The 25,865-nt window shown below is 37.9% G+C and overlaps 1 protein-coding gene across 1 annotated transcript; it reads right to left on the bottom strand.

The window, feature by feature from the left end:
- Nucleotides 1-14,368: 14,368 nt before the first annotated feature.
- Nucleotides 14,369-16,752, bottom strand: LOC140816324 (ethylene-responsive transcription factor ERF119-like). Its single transcript, XM_073175518.1, has 2 exons — nucleotides 16,222-16,752; nucleotides 14,369-16,093 (listed from the first exon to the last, which is right to left on the bottom strand). The coding sequence occupies exon 2, from the start codon at nucleotides 15,877-15,879 to the stop codon at nucleotides 14,806-14,808; it is 1,074 nt and encodes a 357-aa protein (XP_073031619.1). The 5' UTR covers nucleotides 15,880-16,093; nucleotides 16,222-16,752; the 3' UTR covers nucleotides 14,369-14,805.
- Nucleotides 16,753-25,865: the final 9,113 nt, after the last annotated feature.

Here is a 25,865-nt window from a genome sequence, read left to right as displayed (position 1 = left end):
CCTGGGTCTTTTAGTTTCGGTGGGATTTTGTTTTGCACCAAAGCAGAGCAATTTTCAGTTAAGTTCACCGTCATGTGATCCCCCAACTTTCTCTTGTTAGCTAATATGTCTTTCAAAAATTTAGCATAACTAGGCATTTGCATCAAAGCATCGGCAAAAGGAATATTGATGTGCAATTTTTTAAATACCTCAAGAAACTTATCGAATTGCGCATCAAGTTTTGTTTTTTTCAATGCTGCAGGGAAAGGAGGGGGTATAACGATTTTGGATTGTGCAGTGGGTGATGGTGCAGTGTTAGAAGACTTACCTTTAGATGTCTCAGTCAGTTCACTCGGCACTTGATTATTTTTCCTTTTTCTCTCGACTCTAAAATTTTTCCACTCTTCAACTCGATGGCCTTCATTTGCTCTTTTGGATTTGTCTCTGTGTTACTTGGCAAGGTGCCTAGCTCTCTACTTGCTATCATCTTGGTTAACTGCCCAATCTGATTTTCAAGCCCCTTTATCGATGCATCTTAATTCTGTAGTCTAATCTCGGTAGACGAGATGAACTTAGACATCATCTGCTCCAAATTGGACTTCTATTCTCTAGGAGGACCAGATCTGTACATCGGTTGTTTCCCATTTGATTGTCCTCCTTGTGGTCGATTCTGGCTGTTTTGACCACCCCATGAGAAGTTTGAATGTTGTCTCCACCCCGGATTGTATGTGTTCTAATAAGGGTCATTCCTTGGGCGGTTTTGGACTCCCACTTGATTTATTGGTGCCCCTTCTTGCACATAAAATGGATTGTCATCTTGACTGTCCTTCACATAGTGTTCCCCTCCACACTTTTAACAGAATATCTCTTGAAGACGCATAGCCGTGCCACCCACATTCAAGCTGTCTAGTTTCCTATTTAAAGCATCAAGTTGTGCAGTAATAGCAGAAAAATCGGTTACCTGGTGAACTCCTGCACTCCTCCGCTGGTTGTTTCTTTCTGATTGAGGATGATAGCTGCTAGCAGCCATCTTCTCCAACAACTCATATCCTTCTTCCGCAATTTTTCTCAACAAATTTCCACAAGCAGCAGCATCTATCATAGTACGGTTAGGAGTAATCAAACAATAATAAAATGTTTGAACGACTAACCCAAGGGGTATTTCATGATGTGGGCATCTTCGTAGTAGATCCTTGAAGCATTCTCATGCCTCATACAATGATTCCTGCTCGAATTGAGCAAAGGTGGTGATGTCTGCCCGAAGCTTCATGGTCTTAGATGGAGGAAAATATTTGATGAGAAACGTGTTAAGTGCAATTTTTGCACTTAATTTACATTAGAATCCATTATGAATTATGCGTGTTTCGAACAGGATTATGCGTTTTTTGGTTTGTTTTTGTTGTCATTTCAGGAATAGTGAAAATAGCGATCACGAAGCCAAGTGAACCAAGAAAACAATGAATTGCCATAACCTCGGACAGTGGCTCTCGCGCCCCAGCGCGACATCCCGCGCTATCGCGCGTACTGACATGCAAGGCACCAAACAGAACGCATCGCGCCACCGCGCGACATCTCGCGCCTTCGCGCGGAATCCCCATCACACCACTTGCAGAACACCATCGCGCCATCGCGCGACATCACGCGCGACCGCGCGCTCGCCACAGCATCCAATGACAGAGGACCGCACGCCCCACCGCCAAACCTCGCGCGACCGCGCGCCCACTCAACTTCACACTCAGCAGCACACAACGCGCCCCAGCGCCAGAGCTCGCGCTATAGCGCGCACCGCGACCCAGATTTATTATAAAAGGCCGCGCGAATTAGGTCATGGATTCATTCAGCCGTGTGGGAAGAACTCAGACGAAATTACACCATCTTGGGGAGAAAAGCAAGCGAGAGCGGAGCGCTGGCACGAGATAACGACTCAGAGTACGAAGAACGGTCGCAAATACGAAGACGACGCATCTGGACACAGAGACGACACTTCGGATTTGTTACTCTTTCTCTTGTTTCTTTGTTTTCGTGTGTAACGATGTTTAGTTCTACGAACATGTCTTGTTTTCCCTTGGCTTTCGTGATGAACTAATTCTATTTTCTAGAGATTGACGTAGTCGATGTCGAACCTATGTTATTGACGTTTTGATATTGCATTGAATTGTTTCATCGTGTTTATTTGTGATTTCCTGTATTTAATGCTTTTGGATTATTGGCCATAATTCGACTGATAAAATAATTGAGATCTAACACTCGAGAGAGGTGATCGAAATTAGGAAAAAGGGAAATTACATCGCTAGTTGTTTATAACGTGCAAAAGACGTATAACCCCTGCGAATCTTTGATAAGAACCTTGTGTGCATTTATTACGTGTTGCATGATTTTGAATAGACATATTAAAATCGGTAATACGTAATACATTTCTATTTAGCACTCGACAGAGGGAATAGAAAATATTGTGAGTTCTTGGTTAATAAATATGGTGCAATTTAATATAATGTTAGTCATGGATAATTTAGCATAGGGGAGACTCGACGAAATCATATCTCTAGATTGCTTTACTCACCGAATTTCAACCGCTTGATTAGATTTCTATAATTTGTTATTTTATTTGAATTAAGTACAAACCATCTTATTGATTGTTCTAAATAAAGTTTATCTATGTCAATTACGGTATTTAATATAAAGTTTAATTAATTACTCCTCGTGGGATCGATATATGTACTCATACAGTACTACTAAACTTGACACCGTATACTTGCGGTAGTGAAAATACGCAACAAGTTTTTGGCGCCGTTGCCGGGGAGTAAACTATTTAATTGCATATTAATATCGTTACTAAGTAGTCTTGACTTTAATTTAGACTTTATTTTATTTATTTATTTTGTTACGTTATAATCTTTTCTGTTTTGCAGTGTATGCTAAGATCGCACAGCCCTGATTTGCTTATCTTTGATCCGGAGATCGAAAGAACTGCGAGAAGACTAAGAAAAGCGAGAAGGGAAGAAATCCAAACAATGGCTGAAAACAGAGAGGACGCAAGATATAACCCGCCAGAGGCTATACCGATCAGAGATCACTTCAGACCAGTGATCAATACACATTATTCTGGCATTGCTCGGGGGACCATAAATGCCAACAATTTCGAGCTGAAGCCTGCCTTGATCAATATGGTTCAACAAAACCAATTCGCTGGAACTGCTACTTCAGATCCTCATGTTCACCTGAGAACCTTCTTGGAGATCACGGATACGGTAAAAATTAATAATGTTTCTGATGATATTATTAGATTGCGCTTGTTTCCGTTTTCTCTCAGAGATCAAGCTAGAGGATGGCTCCAATCGCTTCCCTTGGGAAGTATCACGACATGGCAGGAGTTGGCAACGAAATTCCTTTCTAAATATTTTCCCCCAGCGAAGTCTGCACAATTGAAGATTGAGATCAGCACTTTTAGACAGACTGACTTCGAGCAGTTGTATGAGGCATGGGAAAGGTACAAAGAGTTGTTGCGGAGGTGCCCGAATCATGGGTTTGAAGACTGGGTGCAGATCGAGCTTTTCTATAACGGGTTGAACGGTCAGACACGGACAACAGTGGATGCAGCGGCAGGTGGCACGATCTTTGCCAAATCTCCTGCTCAAGCCTACGACTTGCTTGAGCAGATGACTATTAATAGCTACCAATGGCCGTCTGAGAGGTCAGGAGTACAGAGGACTGCCGGAGTTTATGCTGTGAATCCTATCACATCACTGACTGCGCAAGTATCAGCATTGACTACACAGATAGCGACTATGAACAAAGCGAGTACATCAAACTTTGAGGGACCATCAGTTGTCGTTGAAGAGTCACACACTCCTGAAGAAGTGCAATACATCAATAACAAGAACTTTGGAGGCTTTGGCGGATATCGAGGTAACCCTCCCCCTAATACTTATCATCCTGGGTTGAGAAACCATGAAAATTTTTCTTATGCAAACAATAAGAATGTGTTGAACCCTCCACCGGGGTTCAATACATCAAATGGGGAAGGGAAGCCATCATTTGAGGATCTAGTGGGGACATTTGTTGTTGAATCTGGTAAGAGGATGTCTAGAACTGAGTCTAGACTTGACAACCTTGAAACACATATGGCGAGTATTGGTGCTACTTTGAAAATCCTTGAATCGCAAGTGGGGCAGATAACGAAGCAACTCACGTCTCAACCGTCAGGCGCAGTTCAGAAGACTGCCGGCCCAAATCTGAGAGAGGTGAATGCCATTTTTATACATCATGAAGAGACTTGTGTGGTAGGCAGAGAAGAGAAGAGGGTTGAACTCACACCTGTTCAGGATGAAAAACTAAGTCCAACCAAAAGAGCCCGAGGTAAGAAGTCTGAGAGGTATGATTTAAATAAATGCATAGATATTTCTTTACTTCCCTACCCCCAGCGATTTTTTCAATTACAAGCTGAATTTCGAAAGAAAAAAGGTCTTGAAGATCTCAAGGACCTACACACTAATAATGAGTTTGTAGATCAGGTGGAAGGTGAAGTTACTGAAGGAACACGAAGAAATCTTCCTCAAAAGTTGCTCGATCCCGGTGAATTTATTGTACCATGTGAAATAGGAGGACATTTAGTAGAAAAGGCTATCTGTGACTCAGGAGCAAGTATAAATATAATGCCAAGTTCTCTCTACGAGAAACTTGGATTGAGCAAGATGAGATCCACCGAGTTAAGCGTGCAGCTGGCAGATAAATCGGTGAAAGTACCATTGGGTATTGTGGAAGATGTTGAACTGAAGATTGACAAATTGAAAGTTCTAGCAGAATTCTTGGTACTCGATATGGAGAATAGTCAGGACGTTCACGTCATTCTAGGACGACCTTTATTGGCTGCTGTTGGAGCCATCATCGACGTGAAACGAGGAAAGATGACCATGGAAGTTGAAGGTCAAATGGTAGCAGTAAGGGCATCCCAGAAATCATATGACCCACCATGAACAGGATTGGTGACAGTCGGGCTGATGACGTTAAACCAAGCGCTGTGTGGGAGGCAACCCACATTTATTTATTTTTGCATTTGTTTTAGTTATTTTATTTTATTTCGATTCCTTAGTCTATTAATTTTAAATTTCTCGATTCAAGTATTAATTTGCATTTTGTTATTTTTTTTTTTGCAGGTATTTTATTTAACAAAAAAAAAACAGGCTAAAAACAGACGAATGCGCGCCCTAGCGGGACATCTCGCGTGGCAGCGCGATCAGGTCCACACTCGGTTTTACAGAAGCTCGTGCGCCCCAGCGCCATGTCTCGCGCGATCGCGCGCATCATTTATGGAGGACTTACAGTATGTCACGCGCGATAGCACGACTTCTCGAACCATCGCGCGCCTCAATTATTACATCGAATACAGTATCTCGCGCGCCACAGCACTGAATGTCGCGCGATCGCGCGCCTTCCATAGTTGCCGATTTACAGTAGCTGGCGCGCGGTAGCGCGACCGCGCTTCCTCAATTACTACCGACTCACAGAAGACTCCGCGCCCCAGCGCGGATTGTCGCGCGACCGCGCGCATCGCGATACACCACCAATATAAAACCCGCTTTTGTTTTCTCTCATCACAAATCACTCAAACCCTACTTCATCTCAATCTCTTGGCAGAGCCGCCGCCGCCCTCACACAACCCACTTCAAACTCAAACTCTACCACAATCACAATTCCTCTCCAAAATGACTCAACCACAACCTCCAGCCTGGCCACCACCCCCCCAGATCTTTCACCACCGCAGCAAATGGATGATGATGATGATGAAGGGACCATGGATGATGACTCGAGCCCCGAGTTCTGACACTCGGGCGCGAGGTATGTGTTGTCATATTCTTTATTTCTATACATTGAGGACAATGCATATCTTAAGTTTGGGAGGGGTAAATTTTCTGCTTGTTAGTTTTTGTTTTATTTTTGCTCAGTAGTTAAGTTTTGATTTGTTTCTTTAGCTTTAAGTTCAATTCTGCATGCTAGTTTTGTTAGGAAAAGTCATGAATAAGTAAAGTGTGTGGCCGATGATGAAAATTGAATTGCGGTCCTTAAATATATATGTGTTCATAATGCCTTGAGAGTCACAAATTTTTTTGCACTGTCGTGTTCGTTGATACTATTGTTGCTTAGAGACAAGTTGTATGCCTTTGATGCCAAATAGACGATGGAGATCTGAATCTTGGTAATCTTGCATGACATTGATTGACACTTTTGCAGACATAGAAACGATCTAGGCATTTCTTCACAACATCTTTGGGCATGTGTTCTTTGTTACTGTCAATTGTAGCCCGTTGAGCTTCGAAGAAATTGAGCTGTTTAAAATTCCTTTTGTACTTACCTCGTTTATCATTTTTGAACAAATGCATGTGATTAGTTTATATGAGATGATTAATGGATTGACGGTAATCTAGAACTTGGTTGAGCACTTTTCGAGGCGAAATACGGATAATATGTGACATAGGAATGATTTAGGCGATCTTTGGAACCGTTGAGCCTTCGAGCCTACCAAATGAACATGAAATATCACTAGTGACCCATTTTGAGCTTGCTAAAAATCAAGTGGTGTGTGTCAATGACACACAATAGCCCCTACTTGTATCTATTCTACAATCCCACAACAACTACCAAATGAAGCTTATACACTTATTTTCCTACCTGATTTTGAGAGAAATAAATTCATCGGTGTTGTAATGATTCGAATACTCCTTGAAAAGAAAAAGAAAAGTTGAAGTGTGCAAAAAAAGGAGTTGGCGAAGAAAAGAGAATGAAAAACAATGAAAAGAATCAAACAAGTGGTGAAAAAGAAAAAGAAAAAATATGTAGAACATGAGTGATATGATTGAGAGGAAAACAATAAAGAGATGGTGAATGAAATGATATGAAAATGATTACTTCTCTCAAATTTTGAATTCCATTCCCTTATTGTAGTCATGAGCCGTAGCCTAACGTTACAAGCTTACAAGACCTATTAACCTTGTCACATTTACCCAATATACTAGTGGAGAAAAGCTGCTCAAGTCAAGCCTATGGATACCTGAAAAACATTGTCATCAAGTTAAATTTTAGTCACTTGCATGCGGGCATCTCAATGTCTGATTTCCTCTTTGGTTTACATGTTTGTTGAATATCTTTTGAGCAAATTAATCACCGATAAAGTCCTTTGTGATCTATGAATGTGAAATTGGATTTTAATGAATTGTGAGTTGCACTGAGTTGATGATCTCTTGAGTCTGCAAGGCGGATGGGTATAACAACTCTATTTGAGTACTCGATGGGGTAAACGAACATTGACATATCACACACACGTGACTCTTGGGAAATCATGAACTACATTTTATCAGATACGTCGGAGGCAAATATCACGTTTCGCATATCCATGACTGTAGTAGTTGCATTTCCTTCTTGTTTATTAGTTTTATTTTATTTTGCTCGGGACTAGCAAAAATTCAAGTTTGGGAGGTTTGATAAGTGCAATTTTTGCACTTAATTTACATTAGAATCCATTATGAATTATGCGTGTTTCGAACAGGATTATGCGTTTTTTGGTTTGTTTTTGTTGTCATTTCAGGAATGGTGAAAATAGCGATCACGAAGCCAAGTGAACCAAGAAAACAATGAATTGCCATAACCTCGGACAGTGGCTCTCGCGCCCCAGCGCGACATCCCGCGCGATCGCGCGTACTGACATGCAAGGCACCAAACAGAACGCATCGCGCCACCGCGCGACATCTCGCGCCATCGCGCGGACTGCCCATCACACCACTTGCAGAACACCATCGCGCCATCGCGCGACATCACGCGCGACCGCGCGCTCGCCACAACATCCAATGACAGAGGACCGCGCGCCCCGCCGCCAAACCTCGCGCGCCCCACCGCCAAACCTCGCGCGCCCCACCGCCAAACCTCGCGCGACCGCGCGCCCACTCAACTTCACACTCGGCAGCACACAACGCGCCCCAGCGCCAGAGCTCGCGCTATAGCGCGCACCGCGACCCAGATTTATTATAAAAGGCCGCGCGAATTAGGTCATGGATTCATTCAGCCGTGTGGGAAGAACTCAGACGAAATTACACCATCTTGGGGAGAAAAGCAAGCGAGAGCGGAGCGCTGGCACGAGATAACGACTCAGAGTACGAAGAACGGTCGCAAATACGAAGACGACGCATCTGGACACAGAGACGACACTTCGGATTTGTTACTCTTTCTCTTGTTTCTTTGTTTTCGTGTGTAACGATGTTTAGTTCTACGAACATGTCTTGTTTTCCCTTGGCTTTCGTGATGAACTAATTCCATTTTCTAGAGATTGACGTAGTCGATGTCGAACCTATGTTATTGACGTTTTGATATTGCATTGAATTGTTTCATCGTGTTTATTTGTGATTTCCTGTATTTAATGCTTTTGGATTATTGGCCATAATTCGACTGATAAAATAATTGAGATCTAACACTCGAGAGAGGTGATCGAAATTAGGAAAAAGGGAAATTACATCGCTAGTTGTTTATAACGTGCAAAAGACGTATAACCCTTGCGAATCTTTGATAAGAACCTTGTGTGCATTTATTACGTGTTGTATGATTTTGAATAGACATATTAAAATCGGTAATAGGTAATACATTTCTATTTAGCACTCGACAGAGGGAATAGAAAATATTGTGAGTTCTTGGTTAATAAATATGGTGCAATTTAATATAATGTTAGTCATGGCTAATTTAGCATAGGGGAGACTCGACGAAATCATATCTCTAGATTGCTTTACTCACCGAATTTCAACCGCTTGATTAGATTTCTATAATTTGTTATTTTATTTGAATTAAGTATAAACCATCTTATTGATTGTTCTAAATAAAGTTTATCTATGTCAATTACGGTATTTAATATAAAGTTTAATTAATTATTCCTCGTGGGATCGATATCTGTACTCATACAGTACTACTAAACTTGACACCGTATACTTGCGGTAGTGAAAATACGCAACAAAACGCTTTCGCCATATCCTCCCATCTGGTGATCGAACCTATAGGCAAACAATTTAACCATGCTTTAGCTTTATCACGTAAAGAGAAAGGAAACAAACACAACCTAACAGCACCATCAGAAACTCCATTGAATTTAAAAGTATCGCAAATTTCAAGAAAATCTGTGATGTGCGTGTTTGGGTCATCTACTGCAGATCCTCCAAACTGGACTGTGTTCTGAATCATCTGAATTATAGCTGGTTTGATTTCGAACTGGTTTACTCGCACCATAGGCCTCACAATGCTGGGGCATGCTCCATCCAAAGAAGGTTGGGCATACTCCAGCATCGGTATGCGGCGTGGTATCTCAACGTGTTTATCTTCACGCTGTTCCTCCTCACGTTCTTGCTCGGGTCTCTCCATCAGTTCTTTAAGTATCTGCTGTTGTCGTCTCCTGCGGAAGGTTCTTTCAATATCGGGATCGAATATCTCTAGTTCAGACTCTAGAGACTTTGGCATGCACAAAAGAGATACCTGCGAAGAAATCGAAGGTGCCAAACAAAGTAAAATAGAAAATGCTAAAGTAAATAATGGAAAATAAAATTGGGAATTAACAGTCCCCGGCAACGGCGCCAAAAACTTGATCAAGAAAAACTTGCACTGTGAAATCCTTAATAAAAATATGTTTTATATGCTCAAAATTAATCGCAAGTGCACGATGTCAAGTAATAGTATAATGTACCGGAGTACGAGTATCGTTCCAATGAAAACTGTATTTAACAATTATTATTTTCAGTTATTAGATCTTTAGCAACGAAAAGTGATTGGGTGTTGTATTACTACTAAAATCAAATAAACATGCAAACAAAAAAATATTCAAAATCAAGTAATGAAATATAATGTCTAAAATGGTTGAGTAAAATTCAATTAGAAATGAATTTGTTGGGAATATCGGTTCACCTACCTCTCGTTAATTAATTAATTTATTCGATAATGATCATATGCTTCCGAAAGGATTTTTTATTCAATTGAACACACTCTCTCGAGCTATGCCAAACTAATTCTACTCAATGAAGTAATTAAATGTCTTTAATTATTTATCAAGAGTTGATCGCATTTCGATCTATGAAATCCCCTAGTTTTCGACCCTAAGGACTATGACTATCGGCGCGTATCCAATTTCATATATCTATGCAAATTGTAGATCCACGGATTATACTACTCGTTCCTATCACAAGTTATTCTCTCGAACTCACTCGCAATATACAAATGTTGTTAAAGTTAGCTACGCTGTAACAACACGATAAAACAATAGTATAATCAAGAACAAATCAAAAATCGATATGTAAATTAATTTAAATAAAAGTTTGGGGTAGGATCCCCTTAAATCCCAACAAATATTAAAGTTTAGCTACTAGAATTCACAGTAAGATAGACTCAACAATGTTTAAAAGATGAAAACCAAGATAGAAATACTAGAATTGATGAAAAACGCGAAGAACGGTGCCTGGATTCTTCGAATCTTCAACTTCGGCGCGAAAACGCTCCTCCCAGCTTCTAGCCGCCTTCAATAATCTCCCAATATGTCTGGATAATCCCAAAATCTCGTCCCTAGCCTTTCCTTATCAGCCTCCTCCAGAAAATTAGGGAAGAAATCGACCAGCAAATCTTTCCTTTCGAGTGCGCCCCCGGGCGGACATAAGTTTCCGCCCGGGCGGATGGTCTTCGCAAATCTTGTATTTTTCTTCTTCTTTAGCACGCCCGAGCTGACATAAGTTTCCGCCCGGGCGGATGATCTTCGCAAAATTTCTTTTTCCTACATCTTGGAAGCACCCGGGCGGACATAAATGTGCGCCCGGGGGAATGACTTTCGAATTTTTTCTTTAAATCTTCACTTTATTCCCAACTCACCTGCATTTTCACCAACTAAACTCATAAATAACCAGAAACATAAATAATGCTAAAATAACACAAAATGCATGAAATCTAAATGATAAATTCAATACAATGCGACATAACAAGATACGCAAAAACACGCAAAATCCACCTCTATCAAGTTGCACGGACAATGAGCGGCTCCTGGCAGGCTTCTAGGTGGAGGGAACATGAATGAACCGACCCACACGGGAATGAGAGGGATTCCGAGACTGTTCAATGTAATGGACTGTACAGTTGAAGAGGGCTTAAAAGATTTGATTTGTACTACTCATATCACGAAGGTGCATCTTCTTTTCGGTAGCTCGTTAAATAAGAACTCCAAAGTTAAGTGTGCTTGACTTGGGGAAATTTTGGGATGGGTGACCTTCTGGGAAGTTTCCTAGGGTGCGTGTGAGTGAGGACATAAGCACGCTGAAAAGACTCGTCTTGATACAGTGAGGACAGTCGTCGAATCTGGGTCGTTACATTATGTTTTTAATTATTTGATAATTATTTATAGTGATTTCACCACTAAATTTGTATCTCATTGTGCTATGAAATTTAATGTAAATATTATATTTAGTGGGAGATCATGATTTGAAGATCAAAGACATGCAAAATATTGGAAGCTTGTGTAATATTTCATTTTCATCCATGCACTTCCCTAGGTTTCGGACATTAATGCATATATGGCTCATATGAATCAATTAGCTCTCTGTTATCAATCATATTTTATTATTCATAATGCATGTGATATATTATAAATAATTAGTATGTTTGTTCTTATTAACGTAATAACAAGAGTTGCATGAATATGGAAATATACAAACATGATACAAGATTTTAAAACTAATGATGAGACATATTTTTAAAATTAAAATCTCTCATTTTGGATAAAAATCCAAAATTTAAATCAAGCTCATTAAATATAAATTAAAAGAAAGTTTTATATGTTCTTGTCTTTCATCAATGATGGTTGTATTATGAACGTTACTTGCGGTCAGTATCTGAGTCATATTATTGGAGAAGCCTGGATGCTGGAAAGCTATTACTTTCACCTATATATTTGATGTGAAATACGTGGAACTCCATTACTTCGGCTCATATGGGGGATCTCATGGAGACCGTGCACTAAGGTTTAGCATTGATGGGTGGACTCGACATGTGAAGAGAAATGAGATCATATTATTGTGCCCTTTTCAAACGTGAAGCAAAATTACTTGAGGGTTGTAAAGAGTTGTAATTGGGCTCTACATTTTGGGAATTGTGATTGATTGATATTATTTAGGTTATAATTTAGCAATTGGGCATTGCGTACTCACAAAAAAATTGGATTTCCCATTTTCATCAAAGGATGGTGAAATGTAAAAATATTGGGAAGAAATTCATAAAACAAAAGTCCATATTTTATGTCTTACAAAATATTTTAAAATACTTAGTTATGTTTATTCTGTTTCCGTTTCAGTATACTTACGAAGTCTTCGCGAAATCCTCTATCTGTTATACTCAATGAAAACAAGCTAACCGCACCAATTACCTAGATTGGCTAAGAAATTGCTTCAAATTCTGAGAAAATAGCATATGTGCTCACAAAAGCGCCTCCAAAAATGACTGCTGCAAATGCCTCTGATGAGGAATTGTCTAGGCTTGAGAAATAGTAGGACCATCTGCAAGCTAAGAGCTACATGATGGCTTCTATATAAAACTAATTGCGGTGGTGGTTTGAGGAAATTGTAAATATTGATGACATTTACGATCACTTGCAAAAGTTGTATGCTGAACAAACACGTCCACTAAAGCATGCTACTGTCAATGAACTCATGAAATCATGCCTGCGAGAAAGGTTTTCGTCCATGAGCATGGTGTGATGATGATTAGGTTTATCGAGAAGCTAGTGAGCCAACCGGACCTTGTTATTCCAAATGAATTGTCAATGGACATTTTAAGTTTTCACTACCGTTGTCGCTCGATGGATTTGTGGTAAACTTCAATATGAACAAGCTAGAAGCCAGCCTTGAAGAGTTGAGTATAACAGGAATCATAGTGGACTCCTCGTTTGAGACATAGAAATGCCCAAAAGGAAAAGGGAAGAAATGTTATGCTCCTTCAAAGAAAAACAAACCAAGTACGGAGCAAGCTCAAAAAATTTCTAACGACCCACAAAGCCTGATAAGATTGAAGATGTTTGCATCTACTGTAAGAAGTATAGACATTGGAAGTGCACTTGCAAGGAATATTTAGCACAGAAGATTCTGGCAATGATATGCATAATATTGAAGTAAATGTCTCAATTAATTCAATTTCTTACGTATTAGATAATGAATGTAGATCTCATCTATGCAATGATTTACAGGTAATGATAAGAAGTAGAAGGCTAAGGGGTGGTGAGACGTTTTGAAGATGGTACAATGGAGTAACAGTTGTTGCAAAAATTATGAGAGATATTTACTTAATATTAAACAATAATTTTACTTTTTTTATATATATTTTATGATAAGCTTTCATTATTAGTTATGTACCACAACAATCATTAACAAATGCCTTCGATTGGAAGACAAAGCCCCCTATGTCACGCCTCTGATATAGAAGCTCGCTCATTCGTATGTCACAAAGTAAAGGATTATGTATAATAAAATTAGAATTATTGGTCACAACAATGTGATTTTGAGCAAATTTCACATCGACAAAAATAAGACACATACACAAACAAGCGTGAATTGTCATCGCCAGTTGTAATAATGAACATTATTGTTCTTCGGTGGGACAATTGGCAAATGGAGGAGGAATTTGGGATACAGCTAACAACGCCTACACATAACATCATAGCTTTGAATCCAAGACAATCCTACTCTCCTTTTTGTGCGACAAACATATTTTTTTTAATCATTATTTACTATATTTTATGTATATTATTATTAATAATTAAAAGGAGATTCAATTAAAATAGCCCACGTACCAACACTAGCCCCTTCCACGCCCCCAATAGACAAAAGACATGTTAAATCTACATTGCCTCATATATATAATATTTAAATGAAAATAATTCTTTTCCCTCATTTTTTGTAAACAAATTTTATATATTAAATAAATTGAAATAAGATGTAAATAAAATTAGCTTGTTTAAATAATTTTTAATTATTATACGATTAATATTTGGAACTTGATATTTACACTCTATTTTATTTTATCTTCACTCCACTTAACGTACAGAATATATGTCGAATTCATTCATGAATAAAATTCAAATAACAAAAAATAAAATATAAATATCAACTTGAACAAATTAGACTTGATTAGCCGGGCCCTCACTCCTTGCTTGTAAGAAGCTATAAAAAGTTTATTAATATTAATATATAAAGATGAAATCTTCCGTTTAATTTAATATGTTTTATTTTACTATATGATATAATAACTCCTCGTTCTATACGGGAAATTGGCATCAAGTGGAGCCAATGATGACTTAGTTTTCTTGAATAAATAGACCTTGATAAGTACGATAGTCAGATATAGAATGTGAAATCTCAATATATATTCCAATCGTTCATATCGCAATACAATTCAAAGCATGAAATATGGAAAATTTATAATATCAAATACACCCATTAAAAGTTGACAATCTCTTATATTAATAACCAAAAAAAAAAAAATTTGTCCCAAAATTGTGACCAAATTACAGAAGAATGAAGCACCCTTTGGACTGCTCTAATAGCATAGGAAAACCCAAAGGCTCCTTCGAACTCTTTGACCAATATCTCATTCCTCGCACAAAATTTCCCTCCAAAACCAAAACTGGTAGCTCCGAAAAATCCCTCGAGAATGTAAATTCTCTTATTCTTGAAAGAACACTCCCCTTCAAATTAACAACGTAATATGCTAATTCTAACAATAATCATTTGATATCAATAATATAAATAATAAATATATATCTAACAGCTGCAAAACTTAAGGGCACGCGATATTGAGGGCTGCACCATTCATCGCTGATGATGCTCGGTTCATCCCGCTTGGCGGTTCATCCATCCATTCAAGAACTTCACTACAAGCCTTGAAGTCAAAATCGAAGTCGAAGTCCGGTAACTCAATAGACCGATCGCCATCCTGGAATCCACAAGTTGGAAGATCATCAAATTCGCAACCGAATTCATCCAACGGCGCCATAAAATCATTGCACACCAAAAGTGAGTCGAGTTCGAAATCCATTTCAATCTCCACACCGATCTGGGCCATCGCCATCAACTCGTCGTCTACTAGTCCAAGATCACAAGACTCGGCCACTTTATCCTCGAAAACATTAGCAATCTCATTCTCATCTTTGTATTCAGTTCCGAAACCCGTGGCTAACTCCATTTCGAACAGCGAAGATGGAGATGTGTGGGAGCTGAACGATACTACGCTCGAATTAGAGTCCTCTGATGCAAAAGCCGTATCAGATTCTTTCTTCCCGCTCTCATCTTTCTTAGAAGCAACAGAAATAACAGTTTTGCTGCCATCATCATTCAAACTCTTACTCGCAGAAACCTCTGTGCTAATAACCAACGCCTCGAATTCCATTCTTTTACTTTCATACGCTCTCGATGCCTCCTCCGCAGTATTGTAAGTACCCAACCAGACCCTCTTATGCTTAATCGGATCCCGGATTTCCGCGGCCCATTTGCCCCATTTACGCTGCCGAACGCCTCTATATTTTCCAAGAACAGGGCTCGGTCTGATACCGGTTATGGGGTGTACTCGTTTCCTTTTGGGATGTTTCTCCCCGGTGTTGCTTTCCTGAACTGAACCCTCTGATTCAGCAACTTTCGGAGCTCGATTGAAGTACTCAACAGGGAAGCGAACTTCCCGAATGAGCCTCTTGGTTTTCCTCTCACAGACTCCCTCATCATCAGATGAATCAGTAGCATCCGGGTCGCTACAAACAATTCGAATAATCCTCGCAGGTGGGATGAGTTCAGATTTGTTACTGAACTTTCTGGTCGCTGTTTCTTGTTCCGATGTAATAGTTTTCGGAGGTTCTGGCATTTTATCTCTACTCAATAATCCCTCAAATAAAGAAAAACACTTAAAATGGTGCCTTTCAAAAGCAAATCAAATAAAAACAGCAATAGGTAAAATCGAACGTCGCAAGTTGGCTCTATGTCACGAAGTCTTAGATAACAGAACCTCTGGAAAACAGGAAAGATTAAATAACCGATTTATGTGGTAACCTCCAAAACACTCTACTCCAGAACAAGTCCTGCAACAAAAAAATAAAAAAACTCAGAAAAATATTAACCAAAACCCAAGAGAATCAACTCAAAACCAGCCCCGAAATACACAAACAAGAACCGAAACCCAAAAGGGATTAAGGAAGCAAGCTTTTACCTTTTGGGCCTGAAACGCATCGAAACAGTAGGGAAGAAAGAGAGGGTGCTCCAGGGAGCGGATACAGAAGAAACTGACGAGAAACAGAGGTTGGACGGAGCCCGAAAAGCAGCAACCAGATCAAAACTTGCCGACATAAATCTCTAGGCTCCAGTCCAGTCCCCCTTATCTCGGTATGCAACCCTTCTCCTCTTCTTCTCAACACTTGGAAAAGAGAACCCCAGAAAAAAGGAATACGAAATGCCTCAGATACACCTATTTATTGTAAAAATAGACAACAAACTTGTGTAGAAAAACGATTAGAACCAATCCGAAAAGTGTAGAAAAGAGATTAGAAATCTATGGTTACTATTTTTTTCCACAATCGTACAAGACAAATAAAAGATTCGTGAATCGTCGATAGAATCCTCGACGAAGCAACGTGAATAGACCGGGGCTCCAGCTACCAACTCCTCTCGAGAAAGGAGAGTGAATGGTCAGGCAAAAGTGGCTACCACTGTAAATATAGGTGCAAAAATGTGGAGTGGAAAAAAGTGTGTTGATTTGCCCATTAATTTGGCAACAACCATTTACTGACAATGAATGCAACTCTCGAGAGGGAAATAAAAAAAAAAAAAAAAAACAAAACAAAGTCAAAAATTAAATTAAAAGTCAAAAATATCGGGTAATGTGACCTGCTTTTTCTTGGAAGACTGGCTTTCTTTTAATATAGTTAACCTTGTCCTTTTCACACTCACTCCGTGTATTTTGTGTGAGATTTTTCTCGAGCTGCTGTTTGCGTTTTCCTAAGCGGTCAAAAGTATGCACATGCAACATATACTTTAATGGGGTTCAGGTAGGGATGGCAATGCTTAGGTCTAAATCTGACTATGTATTAAACTCAGTATGGGTAAAACGGGTTTAGACCCGATCAAATGGGTCTCAAACCGTCCTAGGATCCGATAGATCCACTGCCAATATATAAATACAATTTTGATACGTGGTTTAATCTTAGAATTCGATATATCCACTTTCGCTATATATATACAATTTTGATATGCCCGTTAATAACTATATCAACATCTTTGTGTATTTAGTAGATGTATTCGTAAATAGTGTGATGTGAGTACAGACGTGGACTCAGTTGTTGAACAACATATAAAAACCTATAATATATATAAATATATATGTACTCTTTGCATAAATTACGCATTTGTACAATCTTTTTTCATTATTAATTTGGTTTATATTCTAATTGGATTAATATCTTAATTGTAAAAATTAGCGAAAAATCATGTTGTAATTTTAAATGATTACTTATTACAATTTCAATTTATTATATTTAAATAATGATTGTATCATAAGTTTAAAAATTAATAAGTGAAAAAACTGTAATTGAAATAAAACAAAAAAAATAAAGACAAAAAGTTAAAATATACCATGACACTAAAAAAATTGTCTATATTATGCTCAAACTTAATAAATAGTAAGAGATATATTATTAAAAAATATTTATAAAATAATTTATATATTAATCCTTAATTTTATCTCATAATATTTTATTGTTGAAATAAATTATTTTATAATGATTTATAAAATAAATATATATATACTTGTTCGTTTTTCATGAAATTTTTCAGAAGTTATTAAATTAAAAAAATTTATATTTTATCCTTATTTAATTTATTGAGACGATTCGACTCGGTCAACATTTGGAATGAAAAATGATATTTTGACATAAAATAAAAAAATCTGTGAATGATAAGAGAGTTATCTCACAAAAAGTAACTCTTGAAATAATTTTACATGAGTTTTTGTTTAATAATTTTAATTATACTAATATTTACCAGCCGAACATCGAAAACAAGAGGTCAATTGTTCAATTTATTTTTCGTGAAGAAAATATAAAAAATATTACGAGTGCATGTCATGGATGTATCATGAAAAGCAAATTACCAGACGTATCAATGCATGACAAGTTCATGATGACATGACATGGATGTTGGGTTGTTTCCCATATTTTTTTCACAGAAAAAAAAAAAAAAAAAAAAAAAAACAGAATTAAGTTCTGTTTATTTAAAATTAAACATTATCTCAAACTGATCTCAAGATTTTTTTGCTACGACAAATATTCAATTTTCCGTTCTACCGCACAATAGATGGTAATAGAAATTTAATTTTTTTGATTTTATATGAACATGTTATTTGATATCGTATCAAAAACACATTCGATAGTAGGTCTTTTGTGATACGGTCTCACGAATCTTTATCAGTGAAACGAGTCAACTCTACCGATATTTACAATAAAAAGTAATATTTTTTCATGGATGACTCAAATAAGAGATTTGTTTCACAAAATACGATCCGTGAAACCGTCTCACACAAATTTTTGCCTACATTCGAAATTATTTATAATATGAACGAGTAATTCAAAAATCATGAAAATAATCTCTGGAAAAATTCGTCCGAGTTGTGGGGACCCGGACACTAATTCATTCCTTAATCGTCTTTAGAAATAAATAATCAAGTATAATAAACAGGGTCTAAATTTTTTTTCTAAATTACACGGCGAAAACATAGTATAATTAAATTCAAATTACATATTAAATATCACATACAACTATGTATGATCTACAATAATCCGACTAGGTTCAACTACAAACCCGTGCTGAATCCTACGCTGCTTCAAAGCCCGGATCTCCACGCTATCTACTCCAGCCTCGTTCTCGTCCTGACCCCGCTTCTATCCCGCCTGTTGCCCTGCACACATACAAACAAGACAACAGCCGGATAACTCCGGTGAGATATAAATATCCCAGTATAAATCATGTATACATGCCATCATATAGACAATATAAAAGCATATATCAGAAAATCATATTATATATCAAAATCATGATATCAATCCATAACAAGAATAAATCATATTCTATACATGTATCCTAATCCGGAACATAATTCAATATCTAGCATAAATTCTATTCTAAGCATGTACCAATATCAGGAACATACTCAATATCAAGAATAACTCCTATTCTAAACATGTACCAATATCAGGAACAACAACGAACACGAACCATATTCAGGAACATAATCAACATCAATAAATATAAATCAATATAATTGTCACTCAGACTCGTGACTCCACGTTTTAGACTAGATTCAATCCTAGCCTAGGGATCCCGGTGTCCAGATGTGGCATTCCTATATCGAAAAACAGTAATAGAAAAGACTCCAGTTCTATCCAAGTCGATATAACCAAACATCCAGTGTCCAGATGCATCCGTCATAGACTATGGTCTATCCCCATATCTTGTGACATCGTGCAATGTGCCCGTGGCGATACCACCACTATCAGGCACTTCTGTCACAAGATTACTCGTCTACCACCTGCTATCTATAATTCAAGAGAACAAGTATGTCAATCAACTCAATGCAAATATCAATGCAAGAAGTAAAGTATGTGATTTAGGGAAACTCGAGTCAAACCTCACTCGAGTTGTGCAATCCCAACTCAACATCAATTTATACTTTTATCTTCTCGCTCAGAAGAAGAAGAAGAAGTCCCGATTCTATCTCGATCCATTCTTAATCTAGTAATAACAATACCGAACAGATATAATATCAATATACAACTCAATTCAATACCTGTTCTGCTCAATACTCAAATCAAAACACATACTCTGATCAATATCGAATCAAGATGCAATCTAAATCAATACCGAATCTGATCAATATCAATTAACTGATGTTTCGACGGCATAACAATACAGTCTCGATAACCCCGTCAATTCAAACATCACAGATATAATACCAGAATTCGTAATCAGTATCAGCAGGAATCATAGTCTCAATGATGACATAACTCTGATATCAATTCTCAATCAAGTCGACTCCGAAAATCATAACAATTACACAATCAATCTGTTTCTCAATCTGACTTCGATTATATGATGTCTAACATGAGAAGAACATCATATCTGAATCCTATTCAATTCTGACAATAGTCTAATTTCAAAACATGTCAAAACATAGTAAAACTTACGTCCAATTGTAGCCTGCGTTGATAGGAACTCAGTACCGAAGTCGGATTCAAAATCAGACGGACGGATTGAAATAAAAAGGCGTAAGAATTTTCTATAATCTTTCTCGACCCCTTTTCTTGATTATGAAGAATGAAATCAATTCAGATATATATATGTATATATATATCTCGTGCATGTTCAAGGGCAAGTGGCAACCTTTCGTTCTGCATGATTGGCGCATATGCGCGCCCAAGATCCGCGCATATGCGCCGGAAGTACTATCCGGCCTACTGGACTGCTCGCGCATATGCGCGCAAATCGTCGCGCATATGCGCGAGACCTACTGCCTCTTGCCATCGATCACCCGCGCATATGCGCGTCCATCTCGGCGCATATGCGCCCAAGGTTCTGGACCTCCCGCGCATGTGCGCGCTTACACACGCGCATGTGCGCGAACTTCTCTGGACTCGCTGTTGGACATTCGCATGGCTCGCGCATATGCGCGCACACTTTCCGCGCATATGCGCGAGACCTTCGGGTCACGCACACCCAGCCCTTCCATTTCGATTTTCTTTCGTCTTTCCCAGTCCGATCCGTTCCATTTATATTTACCGTAATTAATCAATAAATCATTTCAGATTAATTCCAGATTACGGTAATATACTCAAATCATTTCAGATTACGATAATCCAATTCTCGGGCATTACATTTCTCCCCCTCTAAGATATGATTTCGTCCCCGAAATCACAAACACTCAATTCGTGTTATACAAATAATCATATCATATCTCAAATCAGATACCAGAAGGAGATATACAGAATATGCAATAAGCTCATATCAATCACATCACTCGTGATAGAATCAATCACACACTATTTGATATACAATATCCGTATATGCCAATCGACCGTTCATAATAAACCAAAACCATCAGCTATTATCAAATCTATGTATCTTATTCAATAATATATTCATTCTTCAACCTTAATTACCAACAGTCATCATCCGACGTTGGATTATTAGTCTATGTATTCTGAGCTATTCTCGATTTCTTCTGAATCAGTTTTTTTTTTCTCAGATTTCTGATCTTATCAAATCTGATATCAGGTATTATCGCAATATCATTCTCATACGAAGGAATTTCGCAGTTCTCATTGTACAATACTTCAACTAAAGCTATTTCGATACTCATTGAGTAGCTATTATCGTACAATAGTTCACAAGTGACAATGAATCATGTCAACTAGTGCTATAATCCAGCACTACATTTCCTGGATATCCTCCAGTATCAGGATAGTTCACTCCGACTATCCGTCAATCTATAAATCATAGATGAAAAATCATGTTATACACTCAGCCAAAAATATAAAATCAAACGAAAATCACGGCCTGATATAATCAATTTTGGCATTCAATACAATCTGACCCCTTTTCTGACATATCTCTCAGTCGTCTGGTCATATTTGTACGTCATCCTGTACAATAGAATCTATACAGATTTGAACAATCGTTCAATCACAATTACTATCTTGGCAAGACTACAGTAGTGTCATCACACAATTCATAGAAATGTATTCCCATTTCTATTTAGAAATCAATAATCAAGATCTTTAATCTAAAAGTTTCTATCTTTCTGTCTTCATCTGTTAGCGATTTAGACATTTCAATACAAATTCTGACATAACTGATTTCATCTGTTTATATCAAAACTGTCTATTCGAATTATCACACATTTCCTGTTACCAGAATAATACTGACTCTACTACTGTGTGCGTCTGACCATAACTGTCATTTCAAATTCGAATATCTGACACAAACAAATCAGCTAATAATATAAATTAAAGAAAATACCTACCTGGTATTCGGTTCTGACTATCAAGATCAAGTTCTGAACAGTCTGAGCAAACTTCTGAATCGCTGAATTTTCAAAACCAGTTCTGACTCGACTGAACTGTATATAAGCTTAACGGTTCATAACAATCGGTATCAAACACGGACTCAGAATGATAACAATATCGGCTCAGATTCAAAATATCAATACGCAATACTGATCTAATAACTGCATAAGATACAATCTCTGACATTTCTGACATCTATGAAATTCTGCTATATTTAATGTCGTTCTCACCTACCGATCACGGGTCTACTGTGCTATAATCAATCAGTATACTATCTTCAGATATTACAGACTCTCAATACAATCTGTTGCAATCAAGATTCATATCCGAACAATTCTGTATACAACACTCTCAGTACCCAGAATATTCAATACAAATTTCCACTGTTCGCTTCAATCAATCATACGCTACGAATATATCAAAATCTTATAGATAAACCGAGCATAAAATCATCAGAACACTTCTAAGCACAGGATTTATCAACCCATAAACGGAACTGAAGTACTTTACAGAGAAACATATAATCAGATGTAACTCTAACTCTTTAGGCAATACATATTTCAACTGATATCTCAATTCAATCAGTATCAGTCTATAAGAAATTCTAAAATGAAACCAATACCTGGAATCACATCAAGGCTAAAATCATTCTCCCAGCTACAGGACAATCCTGAAATCTCATCTGAAAGACTATAGCAAACTTCCTGCTACCAGTGAATCAATCCCTGATAGGCTCAACTTCAGTAATTAACTGGATACATATGGAATTACTCCATTCCTTTCGATAATCATCGAATCATACGTAATACGGTCATCAAGGAATTCAAAATCGAGAATCCTTACCGTATCATTTATTCTTTGACCATGTCAGGTACGAATCTTACCATCTCCTGGCAAGAATCTAAGATAGCTCCGTACTTGTTCGATATATCAATATCCATCACGCAGTCATCATCAGACAATACAAGTACAAGCTAGTCTAATTCAATCTCATTTTCAACTTACTGCAGTATACAATATATTACAGAATATCACTGATATCAAATTCTTTCCCCAAAAAGGTAAGAAATCAATACTACAGTAAATACAGACTCAACAGGTACAACGTATATCAATGCAACTCAGTCAAAGATAATCGTAAATAATGCATTAGTATATATCAATACATATGTAATATAATCATAAAAGATCAGTACCTGTCACTGTATCATCAAGTGTGTCCTGGGTCTGTTTCTCGATCCCTCCCACTAGAGGATTCTGCTCCCTGAAATCTTCGGGGACCCCTCTGTGGACAAGCTTTAGCAAAATGTCCTTGCTGTTTACAGATATTGCACCTACCAGTTACTCCCCGGCATTGCTCCGTGGAATGTCTTCCACCGCAATTCCTGCAATAAACTCCAGTATAACTTGGGCTAGAACCACTGGAGCTAGATGAACCACTCAGTCCACTTTCTACTTTCTTGAATGGCTTCTTTCGAGCTTTCTGCAAATCCTGCTTTCCACTCGTACTACCACGATCAACCCGGAGAGAAGGTTGCTGTGTCTGGGGTTGCTTCACACACAACCTCCCTAACTGTCTAATCAGACTTGCCTCAGCTCTCTTTGCTCTACTCAAGATGTCAGCAAAATGGTAAGGTCGCTGCATATTCATAAATGCAACTACCTCCGAATTCAACCCTCTGATGAACTGATTTACTATAGCTTCATCATTACCAGCTATCTGAGGAGCAAAATGCAGTAGAGTAGAGAATTTGGCGGTATATTCATCAATACTCAACTGACCTTGGCTCAAATTCTCAAACTCTGCTTTCTTGTCCTCTCGGTACGAGACTGAAAAAAATCGTCGATATAATTCAGTTCTGAATATTTCCCACGAAATCACTGTACCTCTCTGTTTCCCACATTCTTCTACTGGTAATCCACCAACTCCTGGCGGCTTCTCGTAAATGATAAGGTACCATTTTAACTCTCTGTTCATCTGTACGATCCAGTAAATCGAACAGCATTTCTATGTCATCAAACCAGTTCTGACAATCTTCGAATGTCTCGATACCATTCAGAATCGGCGGCCGCAATAACTGAAACTCTCTCAGCTTTATTTCCATCTGAGTTTCTGATGCATCTATCTGATCAGACGAAGTACTACCTCTTTCTGGAATCCTTCTAGGAGGAATATCTGATAATCACAGATGTTAGTAGTAACAAGAGACAAATCCGTCTCAATCCCAATCCTGATCAGCTTACCTCTGATCAAGAATTGGTTCTGATCCAATTTCAAATAATACATATTACCAAATCAACTCAGATATTCAGGTAACATGTAGCTTTCTAAACAGTAAAACATACTGAAATCATAGCATATACAATGTAGTTTCAACATTATATTCAATCATATGCCATATAAGTCCAGGCAGTAAAACATAATATCATGCTAGCATACACAATGTAATTCCACATTATAATCAATCACATGCTAGCAACCACATGCAAGGAAAGAAAACTCATTCTATCCCGCTCACTCTCCTCTATCTCAGTGCTAAGGAACCTACAGTTCAAGGACCTGCAGCTCTGATACCACCTGTTGTGGAGACCCGGACGCTAATTCATTCCTTAATCGTCTTTAGAAATAAATAATCAAGTATAATAAACAGGGTCTAAAATTTTTTTCTAACTTACACAGCGAAAACATAGTATAATTAAATTCAAATTACATATTAATTATCACATACAACTATTGTATGATCTACAATAATCCGACTAGGTTCAACTACAAGTCCGTGCTGAATCCTACGTTGCTTCAAAGCCCGGATCTCCACGCTATCTACTCCAGCCTCGTTCTCGTCCTGACCTCGCTTCTATCCCGCCTGTTGCCATGCACACATACAAACAAGACAACAGTCGGATAACTCCGGTGAGATATAAATATCCCAGTATAAATCATGTATACATGCCATCATATAGAAAATATAAAAGCATATATCATAAAATCATATTATATATCAAAATCATGATATCAATCCATAACAAGAATAAATCATATTCTATACATGTACCCTAATCCGGAACATAATTCAATATCTAGCATAAATTCTATTCTAAGCATGTACCAATATCAGGAACATACTCAATATCAAGAATAACTCCTATTCTAAACATGTACCAATATCAGGAACAACAAGGAACATGAACCATATTCAGGAACATAATCAACATCAATAAATATAAATCAATATAATTGTCACTCAGACTCGTGACTCCACGTTTTAGACTAGACTCAATCCTAGCCTAGGGATCTCGGTATCCAGATGTGGCATTCCTATATCGACAAATAGTAATAGAAAAGACTCCAGTTCTATCCAAGTCGATATAACCAAACATCCAGTGTCCAGACGCATCCGTCATAGACTATGGTCTATCCCCATATCTTGTGACATCGTGCAATGTGCCCGTGGCGATACCACCACTATCAGGCACTTCTGTCACAAGATTACTCGTCTACCACATGCTATCTATAATTCAAGAGAACAAGTATATCAATCAACTCAATGCAAATATCAATGCAAGAAGTAAAGTATGTGATTTAGGGAAACTCGAGTCAAACCTCACTCGAGTTGTGCAATCCCAACTCAACATTAATTTATACTTTTATCTTCTCGCTCAGAAGAAGAAGAAGAAGTCCCGACTCTATCTCGGTCGATTCTTAATCTGGTAATAACAATACCGAACAGATATAATATCAATA

This window comes from Primulina eburnea, chromosome 16 (assembly GCF_022965805.1).
Source record: "Primulina eburnea isolate SZY01 chromosome 16, ASM2296580v1, whole genome shotgun sequence".
In the NCBI taxonomy this organism is placed as follows: domain Eukaryota; kingdom Viridiplantae; phylum Streptophyta; class Magnoliopsida; order Lamiales; family Gesneriaceae; genus Primulina; species Primulina eburnea.
The sequence above is the reverse complement of the archived record's forward strand: the minus strand, read 5'-3'. Positions and strand labels throughout refer to the sequence as shown.

Excerpts from the sequence above, each read along its gene's own strand:
- LOC140816324 (XM_073175518.1), bottom strand. The coding sequence starts at position 15,879 with ATGCCAGAACCTCCGAAAACTATTACATCGGAACAAGAAACAGCGACC.